Source organism: Dermochelys coriacea, chromosome 3 (assembly GCF_009764565.3).
Source record: "Dermochelys coriacea isolate rDerCor1 chromosome 3, rDerCor1.pri.v4, whole genome shotgun sequence".
NCBI classification, from domain to species: Eukaryota; Metazoa; Chordata; order Testudines; family Dermochelyidae; genus Dermochelys; species Dermochelys coriacea.
In genome coordinates, this window is record NC_050070.1 from 209,189,885 (window position 1) to 209,212,496 (window position 22,612).

At 38.6% G+C, this 22,612-nt stretch overlaps 1 protein-coding gene and 1 long non-coding RNA gene across 7 annotated transcripts in view; one reads left to right on the plus strand and one right to left on the minus strand.

Annotated features, from left to right (window-relative positions):
• The window catches only part of ZC3H6 (zinc finger CCCH-type containing 6), an 80,850-nt gene that overhangs the window by 10,502 nt on the left and 47,736 nt on the right, over positions 1-22,612 (minus strand). For all 5 annotated transcript variants that reach the window (XM_038396026.2, XM_043512388.1, XM_043512385.1 and 2 more), the window contains 5 exons: positions 16,618-16,733; positions 6,526-6,642; positions 4,625-4,736; positions 1,184-1,293; positions 367-620 (listed from right to left, as the gene is read on the minus strand). In XM_038396026.2, the coding sequence (XP_038251954.1) occupies positions 367-620; positions 1,184-1,293; positions 4,625-4,736; positions 6,526-6,642; positions 16,618-16,733 (709 nt within the window). The remainder of the gene's footprint in view (positions 1-366; positions 621-1,183; positions 1,294-4,624; positions 4,737-6,525; positions 6,643-16,617; positions 16,734-22,612) is intronic.
• On the plus strand, positions 6,642-21,587 carry LOC122459684. 2 transcript variants are annotated; one of them, XR_006280514.1, is made up of 4 exons: positions 6,642-10,790; positions 20,434-20,555; positions 20,719-20,853; positions 21,282-21,587. It is a non-coding gene; the product is annotated as an uncharacterized LOC122459684 (long non-coding RNA). The 2 variants fall into 2 exon arrangements; XR_006280513.1 differs by having other exon boundaries at positions 20,434-20,853.

A 22,612-nucleotide genomic window follows, 5' to 3' on the forward strand; every position in this document is an offset into this window, starting at 1 on the left:
CTTCATTGACTGAAGTCAAGGAAGAGCTGACTATCAGGGAGACTAGAGGGAGATGGAGGTTTGTTCAGCATGCAAAGGAAGGTGGGTTCATAGTCATTCAGAGGACTGGAAAAACACACTGAAGGGAGTGAATTCCTTGCCTGTTTCTTCTGGGAAGGTCAAGACCCAGGAGTAGTAATCCTATGTACAGGGTATTAGAGATGCGAAAGATACTATAATTATGATGGCAAATAGTGGAAATTCTCCTCCCCGCCCCCCATTAGATAGCAAATACTGGAAATCCTCAAGGCTATCGATTTCTTCTAAAAATGTAATGTGGTCCATTTCTCAAATGTTTATAAAGCCATTTTTCATTCTAAAACCTACTTTTTTCCAATCTTGTGTGCTAAATCCACAGTAGGTTTCACAACTATCTCAAACAGAGATGGAATTTTCTTGAATTCACCAGAAGGATCTTGAAAATTTTCTGTATCAGACTCAGAAAATGAAAATTGCTCAGGTGGCGTTGGCAGAAGTCCAACTCCTGGAGGTGGCTTAGGAAGAGGAACTATGCCACGCTTTCTGAGTTCCTCCAGTTCTTTTTCATCTTCATTTTGTGGCTCCTCTTCAGTATTCAAAACCTAAAACAAAGGAATGCAGTGAAAGTTCTTGTACTAAATTTGCACTGAACTTAACATTTCATTGTAGGTCTTCATTTTATATGTTAAAAGAATTAAACTGCTCTGTAATAGTATGTCTATTATATATTTCCTGCCATTAACATCAAACTCAGAAGAATTCTAAATCCCCCATTAAAATTTCTTCTAGGTCAGCCAAGAATTTAACTATTTCTGCAATATGGAACCTGCAATTTTAGAAGGTCCATGTCCTTTGATCAGTAACTTCAGATGATGGAAAGCAGTAACATGTTCTAAAATACATATAATACATTTCATGCCATATGAGTATACATTTAAAAATGAAAGAATAAGGAAGTTGGAATAAGAGAGAAGGAAAAGAGAATTCATTGTGTAGCATGTGGTCATAGAGCCAAACTCCAGGGCTGAGATTTTCTCAGGGAGCTAGGATGTTAAACATCACTGGGAGATAGGTGCCTAAGATCCCAGCCTATATTTATTCCATTTGACTACCTTGCCACTCAGAAATAATTTTCACTTACTGTACCACTATAAGCATTACTCACCTTATCTAGCAGTTCTTTTGTTTCTTTAGTTAGTGGAGCATGAGAAAACTTGCACTTATCCCCTTGGTAACATTTTGCTCCTGTATGATAGAACTTGCAAGGAAATTCATGTAGCAGCAAAAATATTAAGGACTCTAACAGGTAGCAACGTTTAATTTGCAGAGTTTGGAACAGTTTCACAAAGTAATTTTCAGTTAGACTTCCACTGCTCCTAAACACTTACCATTTCTAGAATCATATTTTAAGCATTAATAAGCTTAATAACAATACTAATAAGCAATTTATTGTTTAATCCTATTTGACACAGTGCTAGACTGATTATATGCATTTAACTTGCTCCCCCCAAAACAAACAAAAAACCACACCCCCAACCCCCTACTAAAGTCTAACTTCCAGTCTTTATTAATCTTTTAATATATGAAATAACCTAATAATCTGTCAAACTAAAGCCAATAATTTCAGAAAAAAAGATTAAGTTCCCTCCTTAAACTAACTAAATTTTTCCTACTGCAAGCATCTCAATATAGTGAAGTTATATATTATTAGGTATAGTCTCTTCTGGAAGCAAGGGAAATTTAATCCTTTAAATGATATATTACTTACAACAGTGTTTAAATATGAAGTTTTATCCTGGACTTTAAATTTCCAGGTATTTATCTGTTTAAATTAAAATTTGTACAATTTTAGTATCAAACAATCAAAACCTGTTATTTATATTAAAAACCATATACTGGTCCATGAAATTTAGGGACAGATTATGTGTAAGAAAAGGGAATCTTCACGGAAGTGGGGTGGGGAGGGAGACGGGGGAGAATGGGGGAGAATGGTTGAAACAGCAGTTCTTCGGGTTTTTTATATACAGTAAAAGCTATGTTATCCGGCACTTTATCAGCTGGAAAGCTCTATTAACTGGCTTTTCTGATATCTCCCAATACAAATCTAGTAACTGGGACTAGTATACTGCCCAGGAGATTATGCAATTGCACATTCTGTCCTCTACTTTTATTCAAAAGAGGCAGAAGACAAGTCAGCAAGCTGATATCATCAGCAAGCAAGGGTTTATTAAAAAAAGCAGCTTCCAGGGTGTGCCATAGGGTGATTACAGATTCAGCCAAAGCTCCTACACCGTCTACACATCTACAATAACTGATGTTAATAATAATGACACTGAGGCACTGCAAGATCCTGAAGTGCCTTCTGAATCATCAAAGAAAGATTAAATTATGTTCAGTATAGTTCTAGTGTTAAGTGTATTTTTAGTGATTTGGGTGTATTGCGCTGCCCATAGTGATATGTAATGTCATAAGATAACCTACTGTATAGAAAACTATACCTGTATACACCTACTTGCTTCAAGAAACCAACCACTCTGCAGTGCAGTACTACTACTGGATTGGTGAGTACCTGTATGCTATTTAATATATTTTATTCATTTTATTGTATTCTAACTCTTTGAAAATTGGTATTCCATTGGGTAAATATAACTCTTAGTTAACTGGAATTTTCGATTAACCAGCACACCCCATTCTCCCATCATGCCAGATAACAAAGCTTTTACTGTACGTTTAACCAGAATTTTTGATTAACCGGCACCCCGCATTCTGCCAGATAACAAAGCTTTTAGTGTGTGTGTGTACACACACACACACACACACACACACACACACACACACACACACACACACACACACACACACACACACACACACACACACACACACACACACACATATTCTTAGCTTTATAAAAATGATCAAGTGTTATTGTCAGGTTCCAGGTTTGCGTGTACAATTTGAAATATATTCAGTTTGCAAATAAACATTTTTTCTAACTGCCAGACTTACAAACTTAATCTAGGTTTTAAGAGTTCAACTATGATCTTTCCTTGTCATGGATCATCAGTAGATAAGCTCTGCAGGACAAATTATACCCTTAGTGACACTCATGCAACCCAGCTGCCTTCAGCAGGATTTGCACAAGCAGAGCTGATTAAAACTCAGTAAACAATTCTGTTGAAGAAGCAATGAAAGAAGAGACTGCTGCTTTCTCTCTCTTAGTTGTGTTGCTAAATGGAATAAAGAGCAGTAAAATTCACTTATTCTTTAAAGCAAGCTAATCTGACTCTGAATTCCCACCCCAAAATCCTTAACTTAATTTTAGATTGGTAAGGGCATTTCAAAACAAGATATGCCATTATTTACATCACTAAAAACATCACACATACTAAAGCAATCAAGATAAGATTACATAACTGACAGCAACTATACCATCAAGTTCTCTCTCTCATACACAAAATCCTCACCATCCAAATTCAATAGAAAAGTCTGATTGCTTGTCAGGGAAAAATTAACTCTGCTTGCACAGTTAAAACAACTCCAGTGAATACAAAATACAAATCAATGTTAACCATCCATCACACAACTGCACATAAAAACTAATGACTAATTTTTGTTCATGAAATAGTTGTACCAACTCTGTGGTTTTGTACAACCATGCACAATCCACAACAAGTGCTATTTTAACAATTCAGGACTGCAGACCTGAGTTGTACAGTTATTTACATCAGTGCAATGTGTACAAAGTAGGTGTATTCATTAAGAAGTATTTTATACTCATTTTACACAGGTGCAAGTAACCCATTCCCCCTCTCCAACTCCAAAAAGTGTTTTTTTGTGTGTGTGTTGGGGAAAGCCACCCTGTCCCCATCCAGCTCTTATCCTCCTCCCACACAAACCTCTGTCCCACCCCCTCATTTAGAAATATGACCAAATAATGATGTACACCAGCTCCCTGTGCTAAGGAGGTATAGGATGATAATTAACTGCAGCTTCTGCTCCAGACTGGAAGTACATGGAGATCTTGAAGTTGTCATATCTCATTCTTACCACAGAGAGAGCTGGCTGCTGTGTTTACTATTTCCACTGAACGAATCAAGAGGGGGCTATGATGTTGCAGCCTCCCTAATCTATGTCTTTATGGGATGCCAGACACACAAAATACGTGATAAAAAGTAAACTAATTTCTAAGAGTTCTCAGTTTTAATCTTCCAATAATACCCCAATAGTAAAAAAGATGAAAAAAACTGTATACTCTATAATTTTATCTTGCCAATGTTGCTTTCATAAAAACAAATTCATGGGATAAAAGCTTGTGAACCAACTGTAATGTTTAGATTTTTTTTAAATATATAATCAGGTTATAAACCTCAAAAGAAAAATTATAAAGAATCTATAGAAAATACCTAACTATAATTTGAAAAGCTTCTCTGTTTCATGCACATATCACCATATACTAATTGCACAAACTTTGCAAACGATATTTCACAATAAAACACAATCAGTCACTGTGTTTATAAAGTGTCTAAAGAAAAATCAAATTATACTAAAATATAAAAACCTTAACTTGGATTTTAATTCAAATATAGTTTTTCCCAAAGGATATTATGCAAATAAATGCAGTTGTCTCCTTTGGTACAATAACCCTGTATGTAAAACTTGCAGATTTCCTTTTTCTTCTCTATCTCTGCATCATGATCAAATTTACACTGGTCTCCCTGTAAATACGACAGAAAAGGAGAGACAAAGAGATTATCAATTCTAAATGCTGAATTTATTCAACTTCATATTTTAACAATGATGCTTTCATCCTGTTTATCCAGTTTTGAACTTTTCTCTCTATTGATAATACAAGTATTTAACAAGTGTGTTAATTTTCTTGAGATTCCAAAACGAAGTGGAGACAAAGAACATTTAAGCACATTCTCAGACTAGGATCCACAGAGTATATGCTGGTGGTCCATGGAGAGTAGGCTGGTCACATGGCACTGTTTTTTCCCCTTGATTCCATCTGGTAAATTACATTAAAAGAAGCTAAAAATGGAGAGGTTACTCACCTTATGCAATAATTGGAGTAACTTCAAGATGTATCCCCTTACGGGTGTTCCACTCTGAGGTGCATGTGCACTTGAAGTGGAGCACTCATAGGGACACTACTCAAAGAAACATTAAATACCTTCCTAATATTATCTTTCAATTTAAGCAAATGCTGTAGTTGTTGCAAGAAAATTATGTGATCACAAATGCAAGGGGAGGTTGTTTATGCTATGAAAAAGTATTAGAAATTATTATATAGAGGCTGCCCATTTAGACAATACAAAAAAAATCATACAAACTGTATTACTTTACATTATAACTAGTTCCATCAAAAGTTTTACAAAACAATAATTTTTGAAAGTATTTTCAAAAAATAGTTATCTTACAACTGTTTTATAACGGTAGGTGGCACTAAATACTCATCATATTGGGAACCATGGGATTTAAATACCATAACAGACAAAGCCATGAAAATATTCAAGACTATTTTATGGCTATTACCTTATATTTCCAACAGGAATTTGGAAAGAGCCTAATTACATTTTATTTTTACTTTGCAAGTAAATGATGAAGAAAAAAAAGTTAATAATCATGAAAAGACAGAAAATTGTGTACCTCCAAAGTCACAGTGGAACTAGGAATAAGTGACATAATAAACATTTTTGACATACACCATCAAATTAAGAGCAAATATGTAAATTTTTCATAATGTATTTCAAATTTCTATATTATATCTTATAATTGATTAAAAGATTAACTTTGGAACCAGAGAATTAAGCTGCATCGTATTATTTGTTTCAGAATGATGCAATACCATAATCTACATAATGGCAGGCTAGCATGCCATGGATTATGTCTGGTTCTAATATTCTAATTCAATTTCTCTTCTTCCTGCTTCCCAACCCCTCCAAGCTGCTGAGGTTTTTCATGTCTGCCTTTCTTGGATGTTTGGGAAAGCATATTTTCCCCCTTTCTTAGGCTGGAGAGAGAAGTACTCATTGTGAATAATTAAAGCAGTGTTTTTCACTATGTCTCAAAATCTATAATATCCAATAAAAGATTATCTTTAAAACAGAAATGAATCACTAAATCTACCTACTAAATCACCCTACGTATGTCCAAAATTAAATATAAAAAATACAGATGACATATTACACTAATTTCAGATTCTAAGATTGGTGGACACAGGTGTATTTATCATACTGAACCTGCTAATAAAATAAGTTACCAATAGTATATCATTTTTATATAATTTACATTGCACAGTGAAAGGATATGTAGCTTGACAGTTTTCCCTCAAAATTTTCTCTTGCATTTATTTTATTTATACTTCTTGCCAAAAAATACTAAGGCAAAAAACAAAGTTACATAAAACAAGTTTTCCTGATATTAGCTAAACTGAAATAGAATGCCCACCCTCTCCCTGATTCCTGCTAGAGATACATACATGCATATAAAGTATATATTTACCTTAATACATCTTCCCTCAAGAAAATATTTACAAATTTGTTTTCCTTTATGTTCCACTGTATGTTGATTTATGAATTCCTGACTCATATTCACCCATTTCTTCACTGGTTTGCCTTCCTATATAAAAGGAAATAAAAATATTTTAAATGTATGTGTTTCAGTTACTATTTTAAATATATTTTCAAAACAACAGCATTCAAAACAGTAGTTACCTGAAAATGGAATAAAATTTCAAAATAAAATGACAGTAAATCATGACTTGAGTATTTTCAGAGTGTTTGAGTGTTCTCTGTACACAGTTCAGAGAAAGGCTATTCTATCTCAAAATATAAAGTAAAACCAAATATGCGTTATAAATTTTCTTGGATGCTCTAATATTGTTCTGTAAGACTAAGTAAAGTAAAATTCTTCAGTGAAAATAGCAAGCTTTCTGTTATAAATGCAACAAATTTAGAATCTTCTGTCAAATACCATAAAGATTTGTTTCAGAGTAGCAGCCGTGTTAGTCTGTATCCACAAAAAGAAAAGGAGAACTTGTGGCACTCTAGAGACTAACAAATTTATTTGAGCATATTAATTTATTTCATCGGATGCATCCGATGAAGTGAGCTGTAGCTCACGAAAGCTTATGCTCATATAAATTTGTTAGTCTCTAAGGTGCCACAAGTACTCCTTTTCTTTTTATAAAGATTTGTACATCTCAGTTTTGCAAGTGTATACAGGAAAAAAATGAAATGTACCTCCGTTATATGGGACACAGTAACTAATACTTCATATAGTCAACGATCTCAAGACAATAACGTTACAGTTAGATTACAACAGCTGAGGGCCCAAATACAGCAACTAGGAGTTCCCTCAGGAATGCCAGAATACTAATAGTTAATAGCCAAGCAATATGAGTCAACTCTTAACCCTGATAATGACATCTCCTTCCGTTATATATTTTAAAGTAAACTTTTAAGGAAGAAAATCAGAAAGAAGACAACAGAATGGTGCTGATGGGGTCTTCACCACCCTCTTCAGCCACTTTCCCAGTCTCAGCACCCTCCTCTCAGGAGAGGATGCTCCTCTGGCTGGGACTTTACTTCCCAACTCAGATTGAGAATAATTAACCAGATCCACTACAGAACTGTTTGCCTCCACCCAACTGAGGAGCAGGAAGAGGTCAAGGGATGTCCACAGAAAAGGGGATCCCCCAACACATGTGGGAGGGAAGGGCACAAACAGGGCTGCGTGAGAACTAGGCAGAACCTAGAAGGGGTGACAGCTAAGCACATCACATCAAGGGCTGCTCCTGGTGGTGGGGGAGAACTTGAAGTGCCAACAACTTGCTGCATCAGCTCTGAGCTTTCCTCCTAGCTTCTGCCCCAACAGCCCAAGACCCACATAAATGCACACCCCCTTACGTCACCCCCCAACCTCTCTCACACTTCCAGAGTTCAAATGGACAAAAAAAGTACATTACAGTAGCATCTGGGGGCTCCAATTGAAACTGGGGCCCCATTGTGTTAAGTGCTGTACAAATAGAGGAAGAATGCTGTTGCCCCAGAAAGTTTACATCTGAATAGACAAAACAGAAAAAGGAAAATATTACCACCTACATTTTACAAGCAGGGAACTGCTGCACAGAGCGAGAAAGTGACCTGCCCAAGGTCACACAGAAAGTCCATACCAGAGTCAGTTCTTGAACTTACACATAAGTACTCATGTGCTCCATGTGCCTGAGACTAGAGATTTCCAGCAAGTTCATGCCTGTGCAGTTGCATGCACCCCCCTACCCAGTGCTCTGTACCAGGAGTGTGAGCGATCTCTGACACCTCTAATTCCTCTTCTTACTGCAAATCCAGTCCTGATCCAAAGCAGAGGAGAAGGAGAGCGGATAGTGGAATACAGACAGGGACTACACATCTCCAAGAATCTCCTGTTACATATAAATAACCTCCCTTTCTTCTTTGAGTGCTGGTTCCTGTGTGTATTTTACATGTGGATGATTGGTAAGTAGTATTCAAACAGGAGGATGGTGTGAGGATGTCCCTATCCATGATGGATACTTTTTTTGTCGCCATCACATTAGCCAGAAGGGTAAGTGAACTGGGTAGCATTTATGGCTAACTCGTACGCCACGTGTTTTAAGGAGAAGATTCAAAGGGTGGTCTGGTAAGTATTGAGAGAGTACAAGACCAAGGTCCTAACTGTGGGAAGTTCCTAATGAGACCTTGTAGGTATCTAACTGTTGGGTGAGCCTGCTACGGGAGGACAGAAGGAACGGAGTGCTGTGGTAGGTGGACCTGCGGCAAACGAATGACAAGTCCTGATGAATTGAGTGTGAGGAGGTAATTAAAAAAAGCAGGAGTATCTTCATCTTCCAGAGACAGACGGGCTTCTCTTGAGTCCAGGCAGAGAAATGCCACCATTTAGCTACACAGCATTTTCTGGTGGAGTTTTTCTACTGTGATTGAGAATAGTTTGAACCGTCTCTGAACATAAATGCTCTTGGTTTGACACCCATCCAAATAACAGACCAAAAGGTGAAGAGGGTCTGGTTTGGGATGTCTGATCTTGCAGTTCTCCTGAGTTAACAGATCCAGGAAGGGTCAGATGCTGATGGGAGGACGGCCTGACATTGTAAAAGGTCGGAAATCAGAACTGTCTGGGCCCAACTGGATGGAAAGAGAATGATTTGAGCTCTGTTATGCCAAATCTTTCACAGAACACGTGGTAGTGGTGAGACGGGAGAAAAGGTGCATCTCAGGTGATTTGTCCAGGGTAACAGAAGGTCATCACGCCCAGTATCCCGGCCAATGCAGCTCTGGAGCAGTACAGACTGAACTTCTTGTTCATCTTGGGAGGCAAACAGGTCCCAGGATGTTTCCCCCACTGAATGAAGATTTTGTTCAGGGCTGAATTATGCATCTCCCACTCGTAGTCTGTGGGGAAGTGCCAGATTGTCCGCCACAGAATTCTGAACATCTGGTAGGTATATGCAGAGTGTAATATGTGGTTCCTGATGCACCAGTTCCATAAACTGACTGCCTCTATATAGAAAGAGATTTCGCTCCACACTGATTTTTTAGATAGAAGATGGTCATCAAGTTGTCTGGTATTATCTGGATATGATGGGACAGTATAAGTGAAAGGAATGCATTGCAAGCTAGGCTGACTGTAGGAGACAGATATGCATCCTAGCCTTTTGCGGAATCCATGTGCCTTGCACAGTGTAACTGCCCAGATGGGCTCCCCATCCTATGATACATGCCTCTGTGATCATGGTTGTGTCAGGCGTGGTTGGAAGGAAAGGCAGGCAGCTGTTGAAGGTTTGTCCATCGTACAAGAGAAGCCAGGGATTGGCAGGGATTGTTACCTTGGTATTCACGTTGTCTCTGGTGAATAAACAGACTAGACCCAGCCCTGTAGGCAATGGAGGGGAAGCCTGGTGAATGGTGTTACATAGGTACATGAAGCCATGTGACCTAGCAGGGAAAGAGAGACAAGGTCTGAGGGTAACGTGTGTTATCAGGCTGTTCATGGCCCGGGCTCTGTCCATATGGAGACAGGCCATATGCTGAGGTTGATCTAGGGTTGCTCCTATACAGTTTTTTTGTGGGAGTCAAAGTAGACCTCTCTCTGTTTACACAGATCCCCAAGGATGCCAGAAGACGGAACAAGGATAGGGCAGCCGATTGGACCTCCTGGTTGGATCTGCCTATTAGGAGCCAATCGACCAGATATGGGAAGATGGTATAGCTGTTTCATCTCATCTGGGCCACCATCACAGAGAGGACCTTCCTGAAAACTCTCGGTGCTGGTAGGAGCCCAAACCGAACTACTCTGAACTGGTAGTACTCTGGTCCTATCAGAAATCTGAGGAACCTTCTGTAGGATGAATGAATATCCACATGAAAGCAACCATCTTTCATACTGAGAGATGTGAACCATGTGCCCTTCTCCTTTTGATTTGCAAATAAAGTAATTTAGCTGATGTACATCAAGAATGGGTCTCCCTCCTCCTTTTTTCTTCCTGTCCTGCTAGGGCCTGTCTGTATTTGCCTCTTCATTTGCATCTTTCTCTACAAGGGAGAGTTAACTGGATTATAGTACATGCTCCTTTCATTATTCTATCTATAGAACCAGGCTGAAGGGATTCTGTAGAACCAGAGTCTAGAAAAGAAGAAGAATACTAAAGCCAAACTCAATGTATTTACAGAAATGACGCAGTAGCAGAAGGTGCTGAGGACACAGAAGATTCTGACTCAGACCATGCATTGGTAAGAAGAAACTGCAGTCACTGGTCCGCATCATCCCTTATGCCCTCAGTTCAGAGCATGAGAAGGACTATAGTGCATGTATGAATTTAGTTATAAATTTTAGTTATAAATTGGGGACGCATCAATTAGAAGTAACGGAAGAGGAGAAGGACCTTGGAGTTTTGGTTGATCATAGGATGACTATGAGCTGCCAATGTGATATGGCTGTGAAAAAAGCTAATGCGGTTTTGGGATGCATCAGGAGAGGCATTTCCAGTAGGGATAAGGAGGTTTTAGGTTTTAGTACCGTTATACAAGGCACTGGTGAGACCTCACCTAGAATACTGTGTGCAGTTCTGGTCTCCCATGTTTAAAAAGGATGAATTCAAGCTGGAGCAGGTACAGAGAAGGGCTACTAGGATGATCCGAGGAATGGAAAACTTGTCTTATGAAAGGAGACTTAAGGAGCTTGGCTTGTTTAGCCTAACTAAAAGAAGGTTGAGGGGAGATATGATTGCTCTCTATAAATATATCAGAGGGATAAATATAGGAGAGGGAGAGGAATTATTTCAGCTCAGCACCAATGTGGACACAAGAACAAATGGGTATAAACTGGCCACCAGGAAGTTTAGACTTGAAATTAGACAAAGGTTTCTAACCATCAGAGGAGTGAAGTTTTGGAATAGCCTTCCAAGGGAAGCAGTGGGGGCAAAAGATCTATCTGGTTTTAAGTTTCTACTTGATAAATTTATGGAGGAGACGGTATGATGGGATAATGGGATTTTGGTAAGTAACTGATCTTTAAATATTCAGGGTAAATAGGCCAAATCCCCTGAGTTGGGATATTAGATGGATGGGATCTGAGTTACCCAGGAAAGAATTTTCTGTAGTATCTGGCTGGTGAATCTTGCCCATATGCTCAGGGTTTAGCTGATTGCCATATTTGGGGTCGGGAAGGAATTTTCCTCCAGGGCAGACTGGAGAGACCCTGGAGGTTTTTCGCCTTCCTCTGTAGCATGGGGCATGGTTGACTTGAGGGAGGCTTCTCTGCTCCTTGAAGTCTTTAAACCATGATTTAAGGACTTCAACAGCTCAGACATGGGTGAGGTTTTTCATAGGAGTGGGTGGGTGAGATTCTGTGGCCTGCGCTGTGCAGGAGGTCAGACTAGGTGATCAGAATGGTCCCTTCTGACCTTAGGATCTATGAATCTATGAACCAATGGACACGGCTTACTAAAAAAATTCCAGACTCAGGTGTACGGTGAGTATGCATGGAATATACAAAAGGTCCATCACCTGGAAAGGAACCACAGTTTAGGCTGTCTAAAGGATAGAATAAGAGAGGCTTGACAGCTGAGAAGATAAACAGCTGACACTGACTAAAATCTAACATTTTCTTTTAGATGAAAATGAGTAAACCTTGTGAGGAAGATCAACAGGAGTAGGCAGCTAGGAACTGAATCAAGTCTCCCAATTTAATTATGCTGGCTAAAAAAACCCCAGTGATTTGGTGCCAGCAGGTAAGCCAATTCCTCAGAACTGAATTTATCCTCAATTAATTGAGGGAACAGGGGAGAGACTGGAGAATAGCACTGTCACCAGGAAAAGGCAGGTCTATGTGATCGGGGACTCTTTATTGAGAAGAATAGACAGGCCTGTAACTAGAGCTGATCCTGAGAATAGAAGGGTGTGCTGTCTTCCGGGTGCTAAGATAAGGGATGTAGACCTGAGGTTGAAAAGGATCCTCAAGGGAGCGGGAAAGAATCCCCTAATTATCCTTCATGTGGGAACAAATGATACAGCCAGATTCTCGCTGGAAAGTATCAAGGGAGACTATGCTAGGCTGGGGAAGACGCTTAAGGAAATTGAGGCTCAGGTGATCTTTAGCAGGATCCTTCCTGTTCCTAGAGAAGGGCAACAAAGGTGTGACAAGATTATGACTGTCAACAGATGGCTTAGGCAGTGGTGCTATAAGGAGGGCTTTGGGATGTATGGCCACTGGGAGGCATTCACGGACAGAGGTCAGTTCTCTCGGGATGGACTTCATCTGAGTAGGGAAGGAAATAGACTTCTAGGATCGAGGCTGGCACAACTGATAAAGAGAGCTTTAAACTAGGAATTGGGGGGAGATGGATGGGAGATGTCCGGAAAATCTCCACGCCAGATTTTAGCATTGAGAGGGAAGAAGATGAAGTAAGAAAGGATACAGCCATGGGTAGGAGAATGTATATAAGGAGCGAGGGCGGTGTGGATACTAGTCTAATAGGTTATAATGGCTGTAGAATGACTGTGCCTAATAGGGTACAAAATGTGAGCGAGGCCAAACAGCAAAAATTAAGATGTTTATACACCAATGCGAGGAGTCTAGGTAACAAAATGGAGGAACTAGAGCTACTGGTGCAGGAAGTGAAACCAGATATTATAGGGATAACAGAAACATGGTGGAATAGTAGTCATGACTGGACTACAGGTATTGAAGGGTATGTGCTGTTTAGGAAAGACAGAAACAAAGGTAAAGGGGGTGGAGTAGCATTGTATATCAACGATGAGTTAGAATGTAAAGAAATAAGAAGCGATGCAATGGATAAGACAGAGTCTGTCTGGGCAAAAATTACATTGGGGAAGAAAACTAGTAAAGCCTCTCCTATGATAGTGCTTGGGGTGTGCTATAGACCTCCGGGATCTAATTTGGTTATGGATAGAGCCCTTTTTGATGTCTTTAATAAAGTAAATACTAATGGAAACTGCGTGATCATGGGAGACTTTAACTTCCCAGATATAGACTGGAGGACCAGTGCTAGTAATAATAATAGGGCTCAGATTTTCCTAGATGCGATAGCTGATGGATTCCTTCAACAAGTAGTTGCTGAACCGACTAGAGGGGATGCCATTTTAGATTTAATTTTGGTGAGTAGCGAGGACCTCATAGAAGAAATGGTTGTAGGGGACAATCTTGGCTCAAGTGATCATGAGCTAATTCAGTTCAAACTAAATGGAAGGATTAACAAAAATAAATCTGCAACTAGGGTTTTTGATTTCAAAAGGGCTGACTTTCAAAAATTAAGGCAATTAGTTAGGGAAGTGGATTGGACTGAAGAACTTATGGATCTAAAGGCAGTTGAGGCCTGGGATTACTTTAAATCAAAACTGCAGAAGCTATCGGAAGCCTGTATCCCAAGAAAGGGGAAAAAATTCATAGGAAGGAGTTGTAGACCAAGCTGGATGAGCAAGCATCTTAGAGAGGTGATTATGAAGAAGCAGAAAGCATACAGGGAGTGGAAGATGGGAGGGATCAGCAAGGAAACCTACCTAATTGAGGTCAGAAGATGTAGGGATAAAGTCAGAGAGGCTAAAAGTCGAGTAGAGTTGGACCTGCAAAGGGAATTAAAACCAATAGTAAAAGGTTCTATAGCCATATAAATAAGAAGAAAACTAAGAAGGAAGAAGTGGGGCCGCTTAACACTGAGGATGGAGCGGAGGTTAAAGATAATCTAGGCATGGCCCAATATCTAAACAAATACTTTGCCTCAGTCTTTAATAAGGCTAAAGAGGATCTTGGGGATAATGGTAGCATGACAAATGGGAAGGAGGATATAGAGGTAGATATTACCATATCAGAGGTAGAAGCGAAACTGAAACAGCTTAATGGGACTAAATCGGGGGGCCCAGATAATCTTCATCCAAGAATATTAAAGGAATTGGCACCTGAAATTGCAAGCCCATTAGCAAGAATTTTTAATGAATCTGTAAACTCAGGAATAGTACCGAATGATTGGAGAATTGCTAATATAGTTCCTATTTTTAAGAAAGGAAAAAAAAGTGATCCAGGTAACTACAGGCCAGTTAGTTTGACATCTGTAGCATGCAAGGTCCTGGAAAAAATTTTGAAGGAGAAATTAGTTAAGGACATTGAAGTCAATGGTAAATGGGACAAAATACAACATGGTTTTACAAAAGGTAGATCGTGCCAAACCAACCTAATCTCCTTTTTTGAAAAAGTAACAGATTTTTTAGATAAAGGAAATGCAGTGGATCTAATTTACCTAGATTTCAGTAAGGCATTTGATACCGTGCCACATGGGGAATTATTAGTTAAATTGGAGAAGATGGGGATCAATATGAACATCAAAAGGTGGATAAGGAATTGGTTAAAGGGGAGACTGCAACGGGTCCTACTGAAAGGCGAACTGTCAGGTTGGAGGGAGGTTACCAGTGGAGTTCCTCAGGGATCGGTTTTGGGACCAATCTTATTTAATCTTTTTGTTACTGACCTTGGCACAAAAAGTGGGAGTGTGCTAATAAAGTTTGCAGATGATACAAAGCTGGGAGGTATTGCCAATTCGGAGAAGGATCGGGATATTATACAGGAGGATCTGGATGACCTTGTAAACTGGAGTAATAGTAATAGGATGAAATTTAATAGTGAGAAGTGTAAGGTTATGCATTTAGGGATTAATAACAAGAATTTTAGTTATAAGCTGGGGACGCATCAATTAGAAGTAACGGAAGAGGAGAAGGACCTTGGAGTATTGGTTGATCATAGGATGACTATGAGCTGCCAATGTGATATGGCTGTGAAAAAAGCTAATGCGGTTTTGGGATGCATCAGGAGAGGCATTTCCAGTAGGGATAAGGAGGTTTTAGGTTTTAGTACCGTTATACAAGGCACTGGTGAGACCTCACCTAGAATACTGTGTGCAGTTCTGGTCTCCCATGTTTAAAAAGGATGAATTCAAGCTGGAGCAGGTACAGAGAAGGGCTACTAGGATGATCCGAGGAATGGAAAACTTGTCTTATGAAAGGAGACTTAAGGAGCTTGGCTTGTTTAGCCTAACTAAAAGAAGGTTGAGGGGAGATATGATTGCTCTCTATAAATATATCAGAGGGATAAATATAGGAGAGGGAGAGGAATTATTTAAGCTCAGCACCAATGTGGACACAAGAACAAATGGGTATAAACTGGCCACCAGGAAGTTTAGACTTGAAATCAGACGAAGGTTTTTAACCATCAGAGGAGTGAAGTTTTGGAATAACCTTCCAAGGGAAGCAGTGGGGGCAAAAGATCTATCTGGTTTTAAGATTCTACTCGATAAGTTTATGGAGGAGATGGTATGATGGGATAATGGGATTTTGGTAAGTAACTGATCTTTAAATATTCAGGGTAAATAGGCCAATCCCCTGAGATGGGATATTAGATGGATGGGATCTGAGTTACCCAGGAAAGAATTTTCTGTAGTATCTGGCTGGTGAATCTTGCCCATATGCTCAGGGTTTAGCTGATTGCCATATTTGGGGTCGGGAAGGAATTTTCCTCCAGGGCAGATTGGAGAGGCCCTGGAGGTTTTTCGCCTTCCTCTGTAGCATGGGGCATGGTTGACTGGAGGGAGGCTTCTCTGCTCCTTGAAGTTTTGAACCATGATTTGAGGACTTCAATAGCTCAGACATGGGTGAGGTTTTTCATAGGAGTGGTGGGTGACATTCTGTGGCCTGCGCTGTGCAGGAGGTCGGACTAGATGATCAGAGTGGTCCCTTCTGACCTTAGTATCTATGAATCTATGAATTAAGATGATATTAAATCTTCAAAGTTAACATTCCATTAAAAAGTGAAACTTATAATTCTCTTGCTAGTATTGTTTCAGTCTTTCTGGGTGCAGACTAAACAAGACTATTTTCTCAACTGGATGGGCTAGGAACTTCCTTTCTAAGAAAAGAGTTCGCTTAATCTCTGGAGAACAGAACAAAATTGGCAGAAAACATAATTAGGCAATTCTGTCTACATATCTGTTAACAAGGAGTATCCAGGTATTAGCAAATACATGTATGTGTTTTTAACTTCAATTCCATGTACCTCTTGAAAGCCATCAGGTCCTTTATTGGCCCCTCTTCCCCTCCCACGATCTTTACGCTTCAACTTCTTCTGAATTCCACGTCCTCGACCAACACCAAAACCCCTTTGTGCAATACCTGAAAAATATTAAAACATATTTCAGATACCTCATAAAGAAAAATGACTATTCTTCAGAAGCAAAAAACTCTTTAACGTGGCCTCCTCTTTAACTGACATGAGGAACTAGAAGGAAGAGTAGATATAGTCAGCAAGCAGAAAATGAAGAGAATGCTAATGGAAATTATGTTTACCTCTCTGTATATTGATGGGTGAATGAATCCCTAAATATCTTGAGTCATATACTGACATGAATGGCTTCATCAGCCAATCAGAATTTTGAAATTACCTGAAACTTTTAAAGTGAATAATAGATTGGTAAAATGAGAATATAATTTATTCTGTGAAAAGTAGCCTTTTATAACTTGTAGTGCAGATATATTGTATTTGTGAGGAATGCAAACATTCAGGGGACACCATCATAGGGCCTAATCACATCAGCCACACTATCAGAGGCTCGTTCACCTGCGCATCTACCAATGTGATATATGCCATCATGTGCCAGCAATGCCCCTCTGCCATGTACATTGGCCAAACTGGACAGTCTCTACGTAAAAGAATGAATGGACACAAATCAGACGTCAAGAATTATAACATTCAAAAACCAGTTGGAGAACACTTCAATCTCTCTGGTCACTCGATCACAGACCTAAGAGTGGCTATACTTCAACAAAAAAGCTTCAAAAACAGACTCCAACGAGAGACTGCTGAATTGGAATTAATTTGGAAACTGGATACAATTAACTTAGGCTTGAATAGAGACTGGGAATGGATGAGTCATTACACAAAGTAAAACTATTTCCCCATGGTATTTCTCCCTCCCACCCCACCCCCCACTGTTCCTCTGATATTCTTGTTAACTGCTGGAATTAGCCTACCTGCTTGTCACCATGAAAGGTTTTCCTCCTTCCCCCCCCTGCTGCTGGTGATGGCTTATCTTAAGTGATCACTCTCCTTACAGTGTGTATGATAAACCCATTGTTTCATGTTCTCTGTGTGTGTGTATATAAATCTCTCCTCTGTTTTTTCCACCAAATGCATCCGATGAAGTGAGCTGTAGCTCACGAAAGCTTATGCTCTAATAAATTTGTTAGTCTCTAAGGTGCCACAAGTACTCCTTTTCTTTTTGCGAATACAGACTAACACGGCTGCTACTCTGAAAGCAAACATTTGAAGTATTTAAGATTTGGTGATCTACAAATAATACTACATTTCAACTCTAAATTCCTTAACATACTATGTATAACATCAATTCCCTTTAAATACCCTTAATACATATAAAATAAGTACATATAAAGAGTACATATAAAAATCATAGAAATATTGATGCTACCTTTATATGCACATGACAAAATACTATTTTCTGCACCCACATATCTCTCTCTCTTCTACATGTGATGCAATCTCTATCATCATAAATAGGCTTTTAAGGATTAGATTTTTATTGGTAAATGTCAAACTTCAATTTCACTATACACACAAAAACCAAGGGAAAACATTTCCATTGATAAGAATCAAAATTTACAAATTGGCAAAGTAAGAAAAATGCTGCTTGAGAACTTAAGAGTTTGATTTAAAGCTATTTACTTTCTATATTTTGACATATAATGTTGAAAATGTGTGTTTAACAGTTATAAAGCTTTAACTTTTTGAATCTCAATGTCTACTATTATTACATTATTGTCTGACACTCTCCCAATTTCCAGCCACTATGAACATTTAAATTTGGTAAAAATAAAAATAAATGCTTAAAAATAATCAATATTGATCTCTCAAAATGATAAACAATAAAAATTGAATTCTGCCAAGCCTAATTATAGAATAGAAATGTTCCCAGAGAACACAAATGCAGGAAGGTAATTTATAAAGGCTAAGTGCCTAATTCTTTGGGATACTGAGTGCTCCTGTAAACTTCCATGCACCCTCAGCTTCCACTGGAGTCAGATGCCAAAATTACTGAGGGAAATCATATGGAGTGGGCTATGCAAGAAATTAGACCAAATCACTATGGTTTCTTCTGTACTCAAAAATCTGTGAATTGACTTCAACAGTTTTAGGTGTTCAGCACTTCACAAGAGGCACTCTGCAATCCAGAGAATCAAACCTTAACTACATTTTTAAAATTTAGCTTGAAAAAGGCAAACAAATATTTCAGCATAATGCTGTGTGAAAGTGAATAAATTTCTGTGAAAATTCACACAAACTTCTAATCTTTTAATTTTTCCACAAAATTTTACCACCATATATTTTTGCCTGCAGCAAAGCTTTCAAAAGCCATTTTTGCAAAAATATATTAAGTAAAACTGGTATAACAGCAATTTTTAGGACTACTTTATGACACTGACCAGCACAAAAGATGGAAGAGGAGCAGCAAATATTTAAAAAATATACAGATGCACAGAGACTGAGGTGAAGGAGAGTAAAGGAGGAAATAGGAGGTAAAGCATGACGGTAGTGAAGAAGGGTACAGCTGAAAGATGGTGGAAAATATGTGCATCTATTTTATATTTATGAGACAGAGGCAGGATGTGCACAACATATACTTGGAATGGGAGGTGAATTATGATCCCAGACCACAGCATGTATAGACGCAAGAAGCAGCCTTAAAATAATGCAAACTGGGCCAAGGAGGGCCAACATTGCAAACATCAGCAGACATGCATACCTTGTGGCATAGGGACAGCAGGATCTTGTTGCACAGTTGGACAAGATGCTGTTCTACTTAAAAATTTTGGTTGTGCACTCATAAGCAATACAGTTCAGTGATTAAGAGAGAGAACCTATTGCTCAATGTGTCTAAAAGTGAGAAGTGGTCAGAGGTTTGTGTGTATTAACGGGAGACCGGTCGTAGCAACACCTGAGTAAGAGCCTGGGTTAACTCTGAAGGGAAAATATACCTTTACCAATGAGCATTAACACTTTTTATCTTTTGGCCGTACCTGCCTGCTTTTATCTTGCTACTCAGTAACTGCTGACTATGTTTATATTTTAATAAAAATAATTATCTGTTTTCATTATTTCAGTCTATTCAATTGCTTGTTTCATACAACTTCCTTTACCTTCAGACATGTTGAGTGCGAAACACGTACTGATAATGGCAAATTGGCATTCACCAAATATTAAATCACACACAGGTAATATTGCTCAACAATTTTCAATCTTACTACAGCTAGATTGAGAAACCCTCATCTAGTAAATTCAACGTGTGAAAACTGAGAAATATCCTATTAGCCTGGTTTTTATGGAACTCTGTTATCAGAAGCCTTGCCCACCTTCCTGAAGTTTAACATAAGAACTTAAGAATGGCCATACTGGGTCAGACCAAAGATCCATCCAGCACAGTAACCTGTTTGGCAACAGTGGCCAATGCCAGGTGCCCCAGAGGGACTGAACCTAATAGATAATAATCAAGTGATCTCTCTCCTGCCATCCATCTCCACCCTCTGACAAACAGAGGCTAGGGACACCATTCCTTACCCATTCTGGCTAATAGCCATTAATGGACTTAACCTCCATGAATTCATCTAGTTCTCTTTTATCTAGTTTCCTATATTTTAGTTTAAATCCACTGCTGCTTCCGCCCCTCACTAACTGTCTCCAACATCCAGAGTCTACTCCAACCGGTCAACATGCTCACCTCTCAACTATCAATAATTCTACTCCATTCCATTTCTCTCTAGGCTTCTGGACAGTTTTATAATTTTTATTGTTTCCTAAAAGGCATAACAAGAAACTAGTTGGCACTCCTGGCACTCAGCTCTAAAGATTCCAGAGAGTTATGTCTGTTAGGACCAATTGCCAACCTCCCCACATTCTTGTGGAGGATTCCATGGATATAAACGGTAGACTGGCCTTAGCTGCCCTTCAGTTACTTTCCTAATTTCAGAATTCTTTACTCGAAACTCTGAAGTAGTAGGGAAGGTAGGTAGGTAGTGTGAATATGCAAAGGTGACATTCTTGAAAGAACAACAGTTACTGGTTAATAACCTCTCTTTCTTTATCTAGTGTCCTCTGCATATTCCCATTTGTGAGAGATTAATGAACAGTACAACCTCCAGAAAGCGATCTGAAGAGTTCTAGGTGAACAAAGACCCCAAAACTGCTAAAATGAGTAACAGTTCCGGATGACAGTTCAAGAAGGTATTAGAAGTACTCACAATTTCACTCCCCCAAATCAGACCCCCCCAGTGAGAGACAAACATTTGCTTCAAGTACATATATAGCTTCAAACAACAGCTTTGTAAATTCTATAAAAAACCCAAATCTTGAAGGCCTGTGATGTATGCTGCCTTCAGATTATATTGAACACCTTTTGATTTATGCAGGTGAATGAACACCTGGTGAGTTGTAACAAGTATGTAAAAGAACTTGTGGAAATACAAACAAGTTACCAGCCTGTCAGTAAAATTGTCATGCATGTTTATGCCAATGGAAATAAAACAAGAAACGTCCAATTTTTAGAAGCACAACCTGTATGATGGAAAAAATATCAGTCTTGGGTAAGATAAAATGGTAAATCCAATATTTTCTTCATTTAATTTACTTTAACCACTGTATTTCCTATTTAGTTGGGCAAGAAGAATTGTTTATGACAGCAACAAAACCAAGTGACTCAAGTGACCGTAACCTGCTAGTCAAGGGAAGCATATTGGAGGTACCATTACTACCAATTCCTGAAATTTTGTGAAACTTGAAAAACTTTACATAGAGAATTCAAAAAATATTCAAAAAATTGCATTTTGGTTTTGTATTTTGTGATTTTAAATAACTGACAGATCAATCAAAGCCTGTTGACAGACACTTTATACCTATGTTAAACTAAAAATAAACCCCAGTGAAACAATTGCAACAACAGTGAAAATTTTTTTTTATGAATTAGATGATACCCATGGCAACCCTTTTGAAACAGAGGCCCCTCTAGTGAGGAATGGATCTTCTCAGACTAGTCATCCTCTCCCCCTCACCTACCTCTCTCTCCAAAACTACCTTACTCCCTCCCTCCTTCACTCTCAATTTAATTTCTTAAGTGGACGCTACATTATATCAACGTCATGCATCATTAATTTATCAAGTATGTTGTTTTAGATACGGTTTCAATATTTATTTTCCATGAGCATTCAACAAAATTTTGAACATATGAAAATTTGTGAAAAAATGAACAAAAAGGGACTTGAACATGGCTAAGGACCAGATTTTTAAATGTATTTAGATGCCTATGGAAGTTAGGCATCTTAAGCACTTTTGAAAATCCCATTAGGTATCCATCTGCATGTTTAGGTGTTTAAATACCTTTACAAACCTGGCCCTAAATCAAAATATACTTTATAAATCACATATTTGCAATTTTTCCCACCCAGCTCTATGTATGACACTTTCATAAAGTACATCATATAGAAAATAATTCTGAAGCAGTATTACCACTCAAATACTTATACAACTGACAACAATTGGAAAGGTTTAACTTATTAAAAATTACACTATTCATTGCAGAACACGGAACATTAACCTGGATATGCAGCACTGATTTCTGACTGTGTAATTTTTATTTTGATGATAAAGTATTATACTTGCTGATACGAGTTTGCTAGCTGTTTATAAGAGGAGGAGTATTATGGTCAGCACTTTCAATTTAATTACTAGCATGACCCTCCATAGATGTCATCTGGTAGAAAAACTACCAGCACCCATCTACTGTTTGTACAGCTCCGACAGTTGGATAGTAAGATGCACTGAGGGGAGAAGCAAGACAAGAAAAAACAACCCACAGACATCAAGATGAAGACCAAAAAAAAAAGAGAAGATAAAACAAAAAAAATGGATCCTATCAGCTATAGATAAGAAATGCTGTCACCAGAAAAACAGTTCAGGTGTCAGAAACCAGCAAGAGTTATACGAGACT